Genomic DNA, 14,074 nt, shown 5'->3' with positions numbered 1-14,074 from the left:
AAGTCCCGCTGACTAGTACGTTTTCTCCTGAATTCACTAACTTCACTCATTTATTTCCACTAACGGAGGATGATATTCAATGTGTTTAGAACAGACATGGCATGAGAAGTACCAACTGAAATAGATGTATTCAACCAAATCAGAATGTATACCAGCTGTAGATAAGAACTGAACCAGAGCACAGCAGCCACCAATCGGTGCAGTGTCTAACCTGGATACCTCCCCTTTTTCCTAGCAAATATACAATTGAATACACCATGTATAATTAAATAAAAATTGGATTTTGATGTGAAATTCATCCATGCCTTCTATGTCAAATCATCATTACAATACATTTTTTAAAAATCATTTTATACATTCCCTTCACGGGAAGAAAGACACTGTGTGGAGAAGGATGTTAAGGGCACTGCATATAGGAAGGTCTCTGAGACGTAAGTTATCAGAAAGAACATCTTCACTTCCTAGTGTGGTTTGAGTGGTCCCAGAGGGCGGTCAGTGTGGTTGTTCCTGAACTGTCCTGTCCTCCCCCTGCTGGGTGCATGGCATGACTGCACTCCCCGGCCCCTTTGTGCTTGAGTGGAGCCAAATAGCTACTTCTAATCAAAGATTTGTGCAACGTGAAGTACGTTGCTCCCAGGCAGAATGTTGACTTACTGCTGTGAGACCACCCAAGGCCAGCCACTATCCTCCCACACTATAGCTGCTACTTCAGCCTTGATCCCCCAGGGAGGGGGCCTCGAATTAGAGCCCTCCATCTGACCCACAGTGAAAATATAGTGTGAGCAAAAAATAAACTTGGTGGTCTTAAGCCACTGAAATTGTTAGATTTGTTTGTTACTGAGACATACTATACACTGTCCTGACTGATATATTATAGTTCTAAGATTTTATTATTGGAAGCCTCTGTTTTGTGGCTTTAATTCTGAGATACCCCCTTCAGTGGTTTTAAATATGAAGTCTATACACTCCCTCATCTTGTACACAAAATTTAGGAGGCTAAGGAAGAAGGTCTATGGTGTTCATTAAATCCTCCAAAACTTCTGATTTTAGCACTATCTTGTTGCTGATTCTTAAATAATCTATGAATTTAGTCTACAACCATGTCAGGTAACCTCTTGTTGCCAACTTTTACTTAGATCTCCTTCTTGTCTTTGTAACCTGTTATCACTCATTGCCATAAACCAATTCCAGTATGTCATAATTTCAAGAGTTTCATCAAAAGGTTGATGAGACTTGGGGACTCAACAGGGTTGAGTCACACATGTAGTCACCCAGTTGGAAATGGCTAAAGGCATTTCCCCAAACCTGAATAGGAAACTGATTGTGGCTGCCAAACAGTTAAAGGGCATCTTAATCTACATGTTATTGCCTCCTATTGGCCAAACACCTGAACAGCCATAGGCTAATTTCCCCATTCTGACAATGCTTCTGTACCCTTTGAAACCTTACCCTTTGAAGTGTATTATCTCCACCTTGCCTTAGGACAAATTGTGTTAATAAAAGCAAGGGTCCTAGGCAAGGAGAGACAGTCTTCAGTTCCTTTAGCTGAAGGTCCTCTGACCCCCAATGCTTTTCAAAATTATAACTCGTCTCCAGACTCTTTATTAGTCTCTGGATTCCTATGTCATCTACGCGCAGCCCCTTTTCCAGATTCCTGAACCCTTCTTGATGCTGGGACATGAACCCGGCAACTCATTACCTGGCTCAGACAAACATGTCCATCACCTGCTTCCTGAATCAGCTCCCAACACATATTTGATCTCAATGAGATCAGTCTTTAAACTACAACTGGTCATTGATGTGTAAAGTAGATATCAGAAAATGTTTTGTAATCACTGAGGCAGAGCTCAGAGACAGCAACAGTGTCGATAGTCCTACTCTGTCTGAGACCTTGTTCCTAAGAAAGATAAGGAAACATGCCTATTAGGAATTTCAATTAGGAACTCCTCAAAAGCCTGAAGGGTCTGTGTAATAAGTAAATTCTCTAGAAGCAGTTCACCAAATGGGTACACAAACCTAGCTTCTTCACTAGTTTAGGTCACTGAATTTCCATAAACTAGCCCTAAACTGATTCACCTTTAGATGATGTAGTGAAGTAATAGTCAACATCATCCTCTTCTGGGGGGATAAAATGGATACATATGTAATACCCTTTGTAATACTTTAAGCAATAAAAAAAAAAAATCAAGGAACATCATCCTCTTCTTAAATTCTTTAAGAAGCTGAATAAAATTATCTAGCTTAGCATTCCCCTTTCTGCTGAGCCCTGTATTAACTTGGCATGATCCCAACAGAAATATTATATCTGTTGTTCATTTAAGAACATGAAATCCTGCTTGCTTGTCAGTTTTATGTATATCTACATATTCAACCTCTGTAAGGTTCAGAACATATACCACTGCTGCAAATTCTTATCTCTGTGTAGTTAAACATAACGTTGTCATCAGTGATTTATTTTGGATGCTTAGATTTAATTTGCACAGCCAATTCTCTAATAAGAGTATATTGAATAATTTATAGTATTACATATAAGATATATTAAGAATAACACAATATGCATATATATATATAGGATACAGACAATTTTGAAGCAAAAAATCTATTATTATTTGCTAAAAGAATATAAGCATTTTATATGTAACATATATATTATTTGTTGTTACTGCACAGCACACTGAACATTTTATGCTTTTCCAAGTACCTGGGAATCATCCTTCTAATATTCTAAAATATGAATTTTAGGGCAAGAGAATTAAATTACATAGACTATAAAATATAAGTAAAAATCTAATACCCTCTTTCTTTCAAACATTCATTGTAAAAGATATAAATTAGTAGCAGTATTTTTTAATTAGGTAAGAGTTACTTAAATCAAGATCGGTCTGTGAGTGTCCCATTTCTACATAATTTTAATATTTCAAATAGAATTATGCTCTTCCATGCCTTTTTACACTTATCAAGTATGTTTGCATATTTTCTTCCCTAGAGAAAAAAAGTAGTAGAATGTCAGAGTCCCCTGGCGGTAGCCTAAGGGAACTGCACTAGACGGAAGTTAACCAGTTCCAAAGAGAGCACAGGTGCGCTCACTTCTCTCCGCCATGAAAGAGGCATTCTCCTCTTGACCTGGTGTGAAAGAGTAAAAGAGGTTGTAGCCATTCCTTACTGAGCAGCCAGAGCCGTGTATCCCAAGGATGTTACCTTACCAGGGGACTATGTGAATGATGAAGTATTTTATTAATAGAACTCTACTCTTTTTCATCAATCTCTCAAGAGTAACTATGGGGTTACTAGATTACAAACGGGATAAACTATCGCAGAAGTGTCACTTTCTCAGCAACGGTTGGATTGTTTCTTATTAATTTTTTTAATTAAACTATATAATTTCAGGTTAACCTTAAGCCTCACATCGGGAAAGTAATTATTTCCTGTGTGTTCACCACTGGGGGAAAATGAATTTAGATGAAATTTAAAGATATTCATTATTAAATAGTGTACAGACAATGGATACACACACACACACACACACGACCACTACATCATTAATTTCCATGATATCATCCACAACTCAATCAAATTTTTCCTCTCTTTTTAGAAAGGTCAAATTAACAAATAACTATTTAGTAACTTAATATATGTTTGATTTCTGCCTCTGAATTCTAATGAAATATTATATTAATTTCTACATTTATTTTTCATTGATTAAAAATAAAATAAGGAATAGTGTATGTATCTTCATAAAGATGCATTCTAATAGCATTTGAACAGGTACTGTGCATTCCATATGTTAATTCACTCCATAATTCAAGTATATTTAATATTGTATATTGTGAATTATTGCACAGGAAATTAATATTGATTGAAAATCTACTAGTGATAGCTATTCATTTGGGCATTTTGCATAAAATTAAAAATAATCATTATAGTTGTATGACAATAATGTAATATCATTTACATAAATTACATATCCTATGTAATAAAGAGCTAATATGCAAATGGACATCACACCATCATGACTTAATGGCTCAGACACTCAATACTGGGGACAGAGGAATGGGGACCAGCCAGGCACAAATGAGCTCACGAGAGAGGAATGGGGACCAGCCAGGCTGAGGCCCGGGAGAGGGATAAGCCACCCACCCCACAGTCCTGGGCACCAGCGACTGCGCCTGGGGCCCAAGAGAGGGACAAGCCGCCCACCCCGCAGTCCTGGGCACCTGTGGCGGCAGCCTAGGCAAAACCACCCGCCCACGGTTTCCTGTGGCTGGGACCAGCCCGGGCAAAGCTGGCCCAGGTCCTGGGTGCCTGCAGCTGGCCAGAGGGAGGGAATCCTAGGTCCCAGGTGTGGGGCGAGGCAGAGGTGGTTAGGGGCGATAAGGACAGCAGGGGATCAGTTAAGGGCAATCAGGCCGGTAGGGGAGCAATTAGGGGCGATCAGGCAGGGAGACAGAGGGGTTAGGGGCGATCAGGCAGGCAGGCAAGTGAGTGGTTAGGTGCCTGTGGTTCCAGATTGCGAGAGGCAGTCAGACATCCCCTGAGGTGTCCCAGATTGGAGAGGGTGCAGGCCAGGCTGAGGGACCCCCCTCCCCCATGCACGAATTTTGTGCACCGGGCCTCTAGTGTCATTATATTGTCCAAAGTACTTGTTGTTGTTATAACAACTAATATTTATTGAGAGCTAAATTACTTGAGCAACTGAAATACGTATTTTCTATTATTTAAACAGCAAGTAACATTTATCAGGAGTCCATTAACAGTGGGCACCATATCAATTGCTCAGTATATAGTGTCTTCTTTGATTGTCACAACAACCCTAAGCTTGGTGCTAATAGCCCCATTTGACACTTGAGGAAATAAGGCTCAGAACAGAAGTTTATCTAGGGCCACATTGCTCCAGGTGTCCAGACAAAAGTCCACGCTGTTTCTCCTCGGCCACACTCCCTTCCACACAAAGCAAAGCTAATGATGGCCAAGACTGTTAGCCATCTTAAGTGTAGTTTATTTCTTTACTTGAGAAGCATGCATTTCCTCCAGATTAAGATGATGGTGATGATGATAGTAATACTAATAACAACCCCATCATCACAACCCATATCTTAAAAATGAGAAAACTCTAGCTTTTCTGGGTTATTTTTGCCAGTGAATAACTAAGATGAGTCTAAGAGCCAGGTACTCTGTTTCCTGGATCAGAATTTTCTCTCTGTAAAAGCTGGTGAACTATTTAATGACAGAGTTGAAATAAGCAACTATGAACAGAACACCTCTTAAGTGTGTCAAGTCAATGTTGAGTCTGTACAGATAATGCACTCCCACAAAATAATAAGGGTGCAACATTGATTGTGTTTTTCATTAATGTTTTAAAACTTCTTCAATTCAGACGATACTAACAGTAAACTTGTGATAATTTAGATATGCTGTGCTATTTTACCCCTGTACTATCACAACCAAGTAATGTGAAAGCATTCGTATTAAAAGCAGCAAGCGGTGCCCTATTGCTCTAATGCCTCTGGGTAAATAAGTCTGATTCTCTCTCACTGTCTCCCTCCCTCTCTCTGTTTCTCTCTCCCTGCCTTTCTTTCTCGCCAAGCCTCCCTCCAGTGCCCCCTGGGGCAGCCCTCTTGACCACACTCAGCCATTCTCAGTAACCAGCTCTTCGTCTCACCAGCCCATTCCCCCCAGCCTTAGTAATTAATTGTGCTATTATTGTGAAGTAATTGTACAAGCAAGTCAGTGTTTAGCCTAATTAAGAGTGAAGCCAACAAATTATTTAGAGCACCACTCCAGCCGAATTTGCATTCAGCCTTGTATCAGTAGCCAATCAAGCTTTCCAGCCATTGACTCAGTACTTCCAGGATTCATGAATATGTACAGCTAAGCTTTCTCCCCACCCCAGCTCCTAAACCCTGCCCAGGGCCTCTATCCTTTACCCATCCCTATATACCCATCGCTTTGAAAATAATACCACACTCTTATTTTCATTTACTACTATCTAAATCAGCGGTTCTCAACCTGTGGGTCGAGACCCGTTTGGCGGTCGAACGACCCTTTCACAGGGGTCACCTAAGATCATCCTGCATATCGGATATTTACATTACGACTCATAACAGTAGCAATATTACAGTTATGAAGTAGCAATGAAAACAATTTTATGGTTGGGTCACAACATGAGGAACTGTATTTAAAGGGCCAGAAGATTGAGAACCACTGATCTAAATTAGTATCTTTGTACGTCAACAATTTTGTCAGTATAGCTCAGACCAAATTGTATAGCTTAACATTACTCAAGACTATTTCAATTTTTTCTTGCTATTTCCCAAAATAACTTTAGCACCTTTGAAAACAAAGAATCAAATACACAAACATTCCTTTCTTAGACCGAAGCTATCAGCGAACAGAGTGGTAGCAGGTCAACCAACCGTGTACTTGAAAAGCAATAGCAAGTGACCATCGCAGTTCTTAACAGTAAAAATATGTTTCAGGGCTTCTACTTCTAGATCAGTGGTGACTAGACAGAGCAAAACAGTTTGAGAAAGGGCTCTGAAAACATCAGTGAAAGCTTCAAAAATAGCAAACTTAGTAAAAAGAACAATACTGCCTGGAGTAAAACTTCACCCTGAATTTTTCCAGTTAAGAGTAATTCAGCTTTGGGAAAAAATAATGTGCTAAAATCTATACCTCAGGCAACAGAAACTGAAGCTATAAATCAGAGAGTCCTTTTTAATACCATGTGTGCACACAGAGATGGACTGAAGTGTGGGGCATTCTTTTAAAAATGAGGTGAAGAGTATCAGAGTTAAGGCCTAAGTAAGCGGGGCACAATGGACTTTAAAAAGCATGAAATCTTGAATAATTCCCTCCAGCCCACAGACAAGTCTATGCGGTTCCTTTTGCTGTCCCCTCTGTACATAGAAACCATTCATTTTAGACTTTAGGTAAGTGTCCATTTCAAATATTTCCTCCTGTCATATCCCTTAGACGTTTAATGAGCATTCCACGTTAGCTCTTACTAACACTGGTCAGGGTGATAACAGAAGAGAGACCGTCTAATCCATATTCACTATACCCACCACCTAATTCTTACCTTGATTTTTTTTCAGGCCCTGATTATGAATACTAACACATTTTTCAAAATTTCCTTAATCACTTTGTCTTATTTCTCAAATTGGGTCCCCAAAATACTTAACACACACCTATTTATTAATTAATATTCGTAAAACTTCTCTGGAAAAGGCTTTGTATCAGGAAAAATAAAACTCCTTTTTGTCATTAACACTAGAAAACATCAGCTTCCTCATACCTACCCTAAAATACTACATAGTCTTTGGAAATTCTAATTCATAGAGGAATTTTTATAAGCAAGTCAAGTGTCTAATTTCCTCAGTGTTATCCTTGTAACACTGAAATAAGTCTATAACATATAGATGTGTGCACAAACATGGTTATATATACTATTATTTAAAATTGTTTTAGAACATAAAAGGGGGCCAAACACATCATAAAATAGCAAGTGCTTCTTATAGAGCTCACTGCATGGATTTATTCAGAGAAGCCCACTAAAAATTAGGAAAACAACTATTTCAACACCAAGCTTCGGAAATTTGGAAGATTCTTTTCTTTGAGGAGAAAGCCTGCCTAGGACAATACAGCGAGGCTCTTGGGCTTGAAAACATGCCCTTTGCTGCCATCAAGTGGCTCTTTGCGGAATTTTTTATGAACATCAACTATGGTGTACACAGGCTTCCTTCCTTACACCAGTACATAAGACATGTATTATCCTGTGGGGAGCTGGGATATGTGAAAACATCAGGAAAGCCTTTCTTGAATTAGAGCTTTATACTGTAGATGCTATAAACATTCCATGACTAAGAAGTGCTTCCGAAAGATGACATGAAAGAGGGTTTAAAGTGTCAGTTCCTAGAAAAACCTCAACCTGTACTTTACACACCTCTGTCTATTTCTACCTAATAGAAATTTTCTAAATAGACTGGCTTTAGGATAGCTAGCTGAACACAGCTGAAATTTTTTAAAAAGCTAGGAGAGGGATTTATTTAGAATAATTTTTACTAAAGTCCCTTGGCTGTGGGGAAAGAAATGTTTTCATGTTTGTTTCTTTCCTATTATCATCTCACTTTCAGCCCTGTATGTAAATGACTCAGCACTGTTGAACTGAGATGATTAGAAAACCCTTTTTTTGCCCTTTTCTTTGAGTATCTTCTTATCTCTCTCCTAAGAGATAAACATCAGTTGAATCAAAAGGTAAAGGACAATTGCTATTTTTAAAACAACATAAACTCCAAATGCTGTGGCATTTTGAGAAGGCAGCAACATTTATCTCAGAGAACTGGTGCTTTTGATTGGAAAATGCCTTAAGATTTCGGCTATGAAAGGAAAAACCCCAGATAAACTACCATGGACAGAAGTTTAGATGAAAGGGAACTAAATTGCTCTAAATAATAAACCAGAGGAATTCTGGAAGTTATTGGGGAAGGGGCCTCAGAGAAAAGTAGGAACCTGAAACTGGGAGAAAAGAAAAGCCAGGGATGGGTTGTTTTTTGCTGTTTTTTGTTTTGTTTTGTTTTGTTTTGCTGGGGGGGGGGGGGAGCATCTAAAATCAAAAGGAAAATGTATATCAAAATAAAACAGCCACACCTGCGGTTATGAATTCCATGGAAGAGTATTGTTTATCGCCCAATATCCGGGGTAAGTCAGAGAAGCTCTCCAGGTGCTGCCTGTGCTAGTGGTTATGCGTTTTCTAATTCAGGGCCACCTAATGCAAGGGATTCTGTTTCAATTCCTCACTTAATAGGAGACCAAATCCTTATTTCTGGTCCTGACACAGGAATTAAACACAAGTCCCTAAGTCACTGTCTCAAGTGTCACTTCACAGGCTCACCGCCCTGCCTTTCAGGTCCTCCTTCATTTCTGGCTTCGGGTTTTTCCCTTCCTCTGTGTAAGCCCAGCCGTGCATTTAAAAAGAGTCTATCGGCTGCATCCCATTTCCAGCACTTCTAAAGATTTTGTGTTAGGACAGGCTTCAGGTTACCTAGGTGACCACCTTGTAAAAAGGAAGTTGTTTATAAAGCGTCTACATGTAAAACCCTGCCTGGGATCAGAGCCTTCTACAGCAGAACCCTCGCCTACAGCTCAGACATTTACAGAGAGATGAATTTAGTTTGGTCTTGGTGACTGAAAGACTAAAAGAAGTTGTGATAGCAGCATTTTGGTGGTGTGAGGTGTAGAGAGATGGAAAGAATCAAAGGCGAGAGGAGACTTCCCCTCAGTGGTAGAAAATATGAATGACATGAACCTCAGTCCCTTCTGGGCCAGTCAGTCAACTGGCCTCTTTCCCCTCCATCTGACTGCCTCTCTGTTGGCTTGCACAGGTGGCTAAAGGCGTAAGAGTTAGTGCACACTCCAGGAAAGTCACTGTACTGAGAGAGCCAGGAGCAGGCAACTTGACTCTTATCACGTTAGCTCTGGCTAACACTCTTGAGGTTCTAGTTAGATAAGCCTAGGAATTGTGTTCTTTGTAACAAGGAATCAAAGGGCTCCGGCTTAGTCTAAACTTACACCCAATACTAAAATGGGGGGAAGGAGTGGGAAGGAAGGCCAATCATTCTAGGAAAACTCCTTTTTCCCTCTTGGAAACCCTACACCCATTCATTGTAGGCCTGAAGGTCTAGCCATCATAGAAAATAGTTCTAGACCAATATTCCTAGAGAGATCCACAAACCAGAGCATACTGGAATGCCCAGTGGACATCAGATTCATCGTCAAGAATCCTGAGCTCTCCTCTACCACCGACAATCCTCTTGTATGAAAGCAGTCGACTGTGATATCTGTGCCTACTGTCCTTTCCACACCCTCTGGTTCCATCATTCCCTACAAAGGATGAGGCAACGCCTCGTGATGTCTCCTGGAAAATTCCCAAAGCACAGTTGTATCCATTTGCTCTAGAACTGATTTTGCTCCAAGTTTACATTCCTACCTTAAAGTGTTCACTGGCATGGGTCATAAAAGTTGGCAACAAATCTATACTAATAAAAGGGTAATATACTAATTAGACCGGACATCTTCTCGACGACCTTCTGGACAAAGCCACGGTGGCAGGACAGAGGCAGAGGCAGTTAGGGGCGATCAGGATGGCAGGGGAGAGCAGTTAGGGCGATCAGGCCAGCAGGGAGAGCAGTTAGGGCAATAAGGCTGGCAGGGGAGAGCAGTTAGGGTGATCAGCAGGCAGGCAGAGGTGATTGGGGTGATCAGGCAGGCAGGGGAGCAGTTAGGGGCATCAGGCAGGCAGGCAGAGGTTAGGGGTAATCAGGCAGGCAGGCAGGCAGGCAAGTAAGCAGTTAGGAGCCAGCAGTCCCGGATTGTGAGGGGGATGTCCCAGGTTGGAGAGGATGCAGGCTGGGCTGAGGGACACACACCCCCTGTGCATGAATTTCGTGCACTGGGCGTCTAGGCTTTTATAAATACAAATGAAATTCTTTTTATCTACAGAACTAAATAATTTATGCTTTGCTTTGGATTTTTTTTAAGTGGCACCATTAAGATGTCTTTTCAGTAAATGGTCTTTTTCCAACAAAGATGAGGCATATTGATGAAGAGTACAAGAGATGCATAAGAATATGGAATGCTGTAATTAGTCTGAGAATCAAAGAAAATCACTTTCAATTTTAGGTAAGATCAATACACATAAATTCTAGACTAATTCTTCTCTTATTTCCTGCACATACCTCCTTTGTCTTTCAATTTTCAAATTCAGATTGAGTGAGAAAAATGTAAAGAAAGGCTAATGGGCATATGGTGAGCAACAGGACTGACCATGGATCAAACCTGCTAGCCAAAAAGCCTGCTATATAACTAGAATTCACAGCTTAATAGCTTAAGTCCTCTATTATTGCTTAAAATACAGATTTAATTATAATGTAACCTTAGACAAACCTCTCTGGCCCTCAGTTTCTGGCTCTGTAAAATGGAGATAATAAAAATACTTATTGCATAGGGTCATCATGAGGTTTAATACAGACAATTCATGCCTGGTACTGAGTGCTCAATGACTGGTGGCTCACATTAAGATGAGATTTATTATTAGCTATTGAGAGCTTTACAACATGCCAGGGATTATCTATTGTTGCATTTAATTCATTACTTTTAAGTCTGCCTTTTCTCTCAGAACAAGCACTTCTGGTTAGTTTATTAGCTCCATATTTTTTAAAAATAGAATTGGATGAAAAGTCAACTTCTGAGCAAAGGATATATTTTATATACTATTTAATGTGTTATTTGCAGCAGCAGCCTTAAAAAAAAAAATGTACGTTAGACCAGGGTCCCTTTGCGCTCTGGTTCCAGCGGTGAGCGTGCGCTACAGGTCCAGACCTTTGGCTGTGCTCGGTGATTCCAAGAGCACCATTATCACAGGCATAGCTCTGCGGCTGAGGCTTATTCTGAGTAGCTGTGCGTTTGAGTGTAAAACTCCACCATTTAAAAATAGACGCAGTAGAAATGGCACCTTTTAAAGCTCAGGAAATAATTGTAGACAAAGCATTCTAATGTTTAAAGCTTGAACATTTTATCTAAAATCACATTCTTGAATGTACCCCTTGTTAGTATAGATGAAAGTGTAAAACTTGTGAAATACCTGCTTTCCCTTTACTATTCATCTCCTTTAAAGGTGGAGGAAAGAAACACAATTTTAATTGAGCTATCCCTCTCAGCATTGAACAGCAGTGGCTAAGACATACATATAACATCAAAGTAATTGCACTATAGAACTGGTCGACAAGCTTGCCTCGCCTGTATCTAGAAGGAAAGGATAAAACCCAGCGTTCCAATCTATGGGAAGATAGATCAACACCTTCCTTATGAACTACTTCAGTGCACCACAGATATCAAAAGCAGCTTATTCTTGTCACTAATCTAATTCTTAACGCTGTAGACCTAGTAATTCTCCTTATTTTCTGCCCTTCAAACTTACCAAGAGCACACCAAGAACTGGAGAAAGGTGAAAATAATCAACAAACTACTTGGCAGCACTTCTTCATGCCATGGTGATTTGATTAGTGATTAGATAAGTATAGATCACAACCCTGGATTTCATACAGGGTGGGCACTTCTAAAACGATCCATTTATAACAAAGGTCTTTCTGTTGGAACTGTCAAGAGAGTTGTTGTTGTTTTTTAATGCCGCCAGCATCAAACACTTTTACTTAGCCAGACATTGAAGAGCAATGGAATTGCAAATCTGAAGACCTTCAGCTCAACCCAGCCTTACTAATCTAGTGAGTATAAACAACTCAATAAGATTTCCTGATTCTCAGACTCTCTGTCACTGTAATGAAATTATTAGCTACCCTCAAACTACCCTCACAGAGAACCTAAAGAGTAAGAAACACAAGGTAAGTATTGTGAAAAGCTTCTGGGAGAAAATACTTGAAATGTCTTAAGAAAATGCATATAGTATTCCTCCTTAGGGTAAAATATTTGTAAAGGACATTTAGCCTACTAAAAAAATGAAGAAATTCTCTCTGGATTCTTATGAGTTTCAAACAGAACACTCACCACAGTAGAAAATGAAAATATAACCTACCCCATGTTCCCATCCATGAGGAGAATCATGTTGTATATGTGAGAAAAAATGAAGAGAAAGAGAATCGTGCTGAAGAACATTGTCATCCACGACCCGTGATCCTCTCGAAACATTTTTAACCGGAGCAACTGACCTGAAATATAAATATTATTAGTCAGTATATATCATAACTCAAAATTCTTTCATCTTTGCTTTGTTTGAGTAAATATTTATTATCCCACTACATTCTGAAGTCTTTGCTGTAACACTGACTTATTGGTGAAATCACTATATAATGTCCTTTTTGCTGCTCAGAGATGAAGTCCAAAACAACCCCTATATCATCGTGGAGCAAATGATACTAACATGAGAATCTAGCATACAGAGACTGTTCATTATGCTGCATGAAAACAAGATGGATTATAGCACCTACCTGCTATAGTCTATTTCACAAACATGTTTTTGGTTTATTCATCTGAAACTACTTAAGACAAATGGTAAAGGCATTGCATAAATTCCATACAATTCCCTTTTGCTTCTAGAGACCCACTCCTGACACTGGCCAGACAATAAAACCAAAGCAGACCTCCCTTATGTGAGGATCCAATTACTGAAGGTGCATGGAAACTTAAAATAAAAGTAATGTCTCTATCACAAGAGAGAGATGACTCAGCCTTACTCTTAGCTAAAATATCCATACCCATGTACAGGTATGCACACAAGTGTGTGTGTGTTATAGGGGAGTGGGGGGGGGGGAGTATGTGCATGTGTTACAGAGTTTGGTGTGGCTCCCAGCAAAACATAGTTTCCACACTGAGACCTAAAATTCCAGTTACAAAGATAAATGCTAAACTTTGAATGCTAAAATGTAAATATTTCAAGGAGAAAAATGCATTAAGAAGAACACTAAAGTAAAAATTACTGACATCAGAATTAGTTCAGAAAAGTGTTTGACATTAATGGTAGAGAATAGAAATGAGGGCATTATTCCCTTAAAGGTGGGGAAGATGAAAAACCATGGGAGTAAAAAACATAAATACAGGTCAACCTGGTTTCTCCTAAGATAAAGTTTGTCTATTATACTTATGTCCACTCCTGAAAAAGTGTATCTAAATAATGAAACAGGAGATTGTATATGTATAGAAACTAATAATTAAAATAGGGTAGGCTTAAAATTTTATAATAGAATTTCTCATTAGAGGAAATATTCTCATTTTATTCATGATAAGTCAAAGTTATGAATACACACACACACACACACACACACATAATCTCCATCTGGAAATTGCCTCTCTAGGGATAGACAGTGGCTCTCTTGTAAGTTACTGAGCATAGAAAGATTTTTTAAGATTTAACTGCTAGATTTTCCCCTGTACCTCACTTTTATTAAAACAGCACTTTAGATTTCATTTGGAAACCAGGCTAACAGAAACATTACCCTAGCTAAAACTTTAAATAGAGCAAAAAGAGAGATTTGGTTACATCATCTGGTTTCTTGGCTTGCACCAG

At 39.3% G+C, this 14,074-nt stretch overlaps 1 protein-coding gene across 3 annotated transcripts in view; it reads right to left on the bottom strand.

Annotated features, from left to right (window-relative positions):
• The window catches only part of TMEM117 (transmembrane protein 117), a 449,537-nt gene that overhangs the window by 347,204 nt on the left and 88,259 nt on the right, over nucleotides 1–14,074 (bottom strand). For all 3 annotated transcript variants that reach the window (XM_059682637.1, XM_059682638.1, XM_059682636.1), the window contains exon 3: nucleotides 12,587–12,719. In XM_059682637.1, the coding sequence (XP_059538620.1) occupies nucleotides 12,587–12,719 (133 nt within the window). The remainder of the gene's footprint in view (nucleotides 1–12,586; nucleotides 12,720–14,074) is intronic.

This window comes from Myotis daubentonii, chromosome 2 (genome assembly GCF_963259705.1).
Source record: "Myotis daubentonii chromosome 2, mMyoDau2.1, whole genome shotgun sequence".
NCBI lineage: Eukaryota > Metazoa > Chordata > Mammalia > Chiroptera > Vespertilionidae > Myotis > Myotis daubentonii.
This window is presented reverse-complemented; position numbering and strand designations above follow the sequence as displayed.